The following is a 4,251-nucleotide window of genomic DNA, read 5'->3' as shown; positions in this document are numbered from 1 at the left end:
ATGTTTTTAGAGCTGCTCCCAATTCCTGTTGTTCTAATGGACTTTTCAGCTTCATTACTGTTCTTTGTCTTCATATCTTTATATATATCGTTTCAAATTTTAATCCGAGTCTTCCTTATTCTTCTGTTTATGAAGGTTTATAAATCCTTCATTTTGGTCCAAAATTTAAACAGCTACCTTTATTTCTTCAATTTTATTCTATCTTAGTGCCATAAGTGCCATATATAATTTCAAATTATCATAATTATGGACCTACATCTACATATTTCTTCAATTTAATTCTATTATTGTGTCGAACATAATTTCAAATTGTCAAGGATCTACATCTACACATTCAAATAAGAATATCTTCTACAGACCTGCCAACCAATTTCAATAGAAGAGTGTAATAATCTGGACACATCGGTCCTTGATCATAATCATAACCACTTAAGCATTGAACAAAGTCTTAATTTAAGAATTGAAAGAATAAGAAATACATGTAATTGAAAATGAAAGATTGTGAAAACAATTAAAATCTATGTAAAATTCAATGGTTGCCAGGTCTGAATTTTAAAATTTTCACAACCCCTTCATTTATATGACCATCAGAAAAATGTGTCTTTCCATTCATTTTAAATTATAGAGCTAATTGTAAACCTTCCCGCAGTCCAGGCATTCCTTATGTGAATCTTTTCATGTCTTCTCAAATGCGAACACTGTGTAAATTTTTGCCCGCATGTTTGACATTCATAAGGCTTTTCACCACTATGGATTCGCTTGTGTGCCTTAAAGTAGGTACTACAATTAAACTCCTTCCCGCAGATTTCACAAAGATGAAGTTTACTGCCAGTATGTGTTGACATGTGCTCTACCAAAGGAGGCTTGCGTGTGAACCTCATTCCACAAACCTCGCATTCATAAGGTTGCTCTCCTGTGTGAATACGACTGTGTCGTTTCAGTAAACCCTTTGACCTAAATTTCTTCGTGCACACCTCACACTCAAAATTCTTCTCATCAGTATGGATCATCTTATGCAAAACTAAAGTTTGTTTTGAAGAAAGAACTTTCCCACAAATGTCACAGGTAAAAAACTTCAAACAGTTGGATTTCTGATGTTGTTGTAGATGCATTTCGAATGTAAAGGTCTTGCCACAAGTGTCACAACCCCAAGGTCTGGTTTCTGAGTGATTCAGCATGTGAAGATGAAGACCCATTTCTCGAGTGAATCCTTTTCCACAGATGTTACACGTAACTGGCTTGTAATCTTTGTGTTGTTTTAAATGCTGATTTTGCTCAGCCAGAAGAGAAAACGACTCTCCACAGACTGGACATTTAAAAGGTTTGTCTTCTGAGTCCGCGTGATGCCTTTGGAAATGAATTCGCAAGGTGGAGTTTTTAACATACTCTTTTGGACAGAGATGACACTTGTAGAGATAAGGCTGTTTTTCACCAGTATGAACTCTCAAGTGTTTCTTTAAACTCTGGGATACGCTGAACGCTTTATCACAAAGTGAGCATATATATGGCTTTTCTTTCACACCTTTTTCTTCTACATAATTACTTGCTTTACTATTGTTCTCTTCCTTTGAAAAATGACTTTCAGTGGAATTCGCACTGTAGGAAATATATTTGCCCTCCTCCCGAAGTAGACCACTCCCTGAACCTGCATTTAAGTTGTTATAAATCCCGAGACTCATCATCACTTCCATACAAGAACTGCTAAACTGCTCCATTGAATCATCAGTTTTAGACTCCATTTTGCAAGCCTGGTCATGAACAAGAACATCATTATTTCTGTTCTCAATTTCACAGGCCTGGTCATTGACAAGCACACCACCATTTCTGTAGGCCATTTCAGATGCCTGGCCATTAACAAGAACTTCACCATTTCTGTACACCATTTCACATGCCTGGCCTTGAACAAGAACTTCACCATTTCTGTACACCATTTCACAGGCCTGGTCCTTAACAAGAACATCACCATCAAGTTTAGAAGTTGTGGTGACATTTTCAATGTGCTCCATGTTTGATTCTAATAAAATTCTTCTTAAATTGTTAAATATTAGATTTGTAAAAGCTTGTAGAATAATCTAGATGACACTGATGCAGAGAGAATCCTACAAAATTTGAAAAAAAAAATGGCTGAAATTCACTGAAGTTTTGTAAAAACTGCTTATGTTGAATTGTTTGATATTTTAAGTAATTTTTATTCAGTAACTCTATTGCTCCAAATATTTAGCTTGTTGTTCTAGAAAATTTAAGATTAACCATCAAAAAGCTACATTCAATGCAACCAACAGGCCCATTGGCCACATTTCTCACCTGATACACACTGGTCCTATTCTTCTAAAGTTTAACAAACAATTCCTTCTTTATTCCCTTGAACAATCTAAGCCCCAATGGATTAAGATTAAACTCAGTTGGAATACATTCAAAATAGGGATGATTCGTTATCAAAATGACTACATTGTAGTCTTGCTGATCTAGAGAAATGAATTCTTTTAAAGATTTTACTCCTCTATACTTTAGGTTACTTTACCTATTTATGACTAAATTAAAAAAAAAAATAACTCATTGGAGTTGATTCTTAAAAATTAGAATGCCTATCAATTTTGTCAAAAACATCGACATTTTGAGTTTGCTTCTGCATGTACATCTCTTGATAGACTTGACAGACTTGATATCTCTTGAGCAGATAGGATGATATTTATTAAAATATCATATTTTTCAGGGGAAAATAATTGCATTTCAAGAACATTTCAGTGGTCAATTACTCAACTTCTGCCAATTTTGCCAACAGTGAGAATAATTTTCCTAAAATCCTTGGATATTAATGTACAATTTCTATGACTGACCTTATTTGGTGCAAAGCTGTAGATTTTTGTGCAAGAGTTCTAAAGTAAAGTGGCTTAAGGATGAAATAACTGAAATAAGTTATAACATGTTGAATTTCAACTTGTGAAATTTTAAAGATAGATTACTTTTACTGCCATGACTCTTTTTTGTTTACTAAATACCAAGCATAGCATGAATAAAACTTTTCAGATACCAGTAGGTTTAAAATAATGAATAGTAAATTATTAATAACCTGAATAAGTAACTGAAGAAAAGCAAAATCAGGGTAAGATAACCCAAATTAATGACATTTAATAACTATCGTAAATCTGGAAAATTTTGCTGTACATAAATTTTTAGCAAATTTGCACATGCATTGCATTCGCAAAAATATTTTTCTTAAAAATAAATCAACAACAAAATTGTTTTTATCTAAAGATTACTTAAAGATTACATCGTTTTATATATATATATATATATATATATATATATATATATATATATATATATATATATATATATATATATATATATATATATATATATAATTTAATTCTGTTTGTAATGCTGTATTTGACTGGATAAAAAATTTACTTTATACAATCAGATGTGGATACTTAAAAATTCCAAGGAACTTTTGGAAAATTTGAAATCACAAGATTTTACCAAAATCAACAGCTTTAAAACTTACGACTTTTCAACTTTATACACAACCATTCCCCACGATAAATTAAAGTCCAGGCTTTTTGATATCATTGACAGCTGCTTTTTCAATAAAAATGGAACTCGTAAATATACTTACCTTGTCATTGGTCATTTGCAAAATTATTTTGTTAAAAAACATTCTGATTGTACACACAAGTACTCTGAAGATGACATTAAAAAGATGCTTGAGTTTCTGATTGACAATATCTATGTGGTTTTTGGAGACCAGGTCTTCCAACAATCTATTGGAATTACTATGGGTACCCATTGCGCCCCGTTGTTAGCAGACCTTTTTTTGTATTCATATGAAGCAGAATTTGTCCAAAACCTTGTACGTGAAAAGAAGAAAACACTTGCTGTGGCGTTCAACTCGACATTTAGATATATCGACGGCGTATTGTCAATTAACAATGGCTATTTTCATTCTTAAGTTGATACGATATATCCTGGTGAACTTGAGATAAAAGATACCACAGAGTCTGACACATCTGTTTCATATTTGGATATTTCACTTGAAAAAGATGTTAATGGTAATCTAACAACCAAGCTTTATGATAAACGTGATGACTTTAACTTTTCAATCGTCAACTTCCCTTACTTATGCAGCAATATACCTTCATCACCTGCATACGGGGTATATATCTCTCAGTTGATTCGATACGCAAGAGCATGCTCTACGTATGTACAATTTCTAAAACGAGGTAAATTATTGACAAATAAGTTGATGAA

At 32.7% G+C, this 4,251-nt stretch overlaps 1 protein-coding gene across 1 annotated transcript; it reads right to left on the bottom strand.

Moving 5' to 3' along the window:
* Window positions 1–259: 259 nt before the first annotated feature.
* On the bottom strand, window positions 260–2,095 carry LOC133175218 (zinc finger protein 883-like). Its single transcript, XM_061310325.1, has one exon. The coding sequence runs from the start codon at window positions 2,004–2,006 to the stop codon at window positions 615–617; it is 1,392 nt and encodes a 463-aa protein (XP_061166309.1). The 5' UTR covers window positions 2,007–2,095; the 3' UTR covers window positions 260–614.
* Window positions 2,096–4,251: the final 2,156 nt, after the last annotated feature.

The sequence above is a fragment of the Saccostrea echinata genome, unplaced genomic scaffold, assembly GCF_033153115.1.
Source record: "Saccostrea echinata isolate AGI-Se365-2 ecotype Australia unplaced genomic scaffold, CSIRO_AGI_Sech_v1 ptg000062l, whole genome shotgun sequence".
Lineage (NCBI taxonomy): Eukaryota > Metazoa > Mollusca > Bivalvia > Ostreida > Ostreidae > Saccostrea > Saccostrea echinata.
The sequence above is the reverse complement of the archived record's forward strand: the minus strand, read 5'-3'. Positions and strand labels throughout refer to the sequence as shown.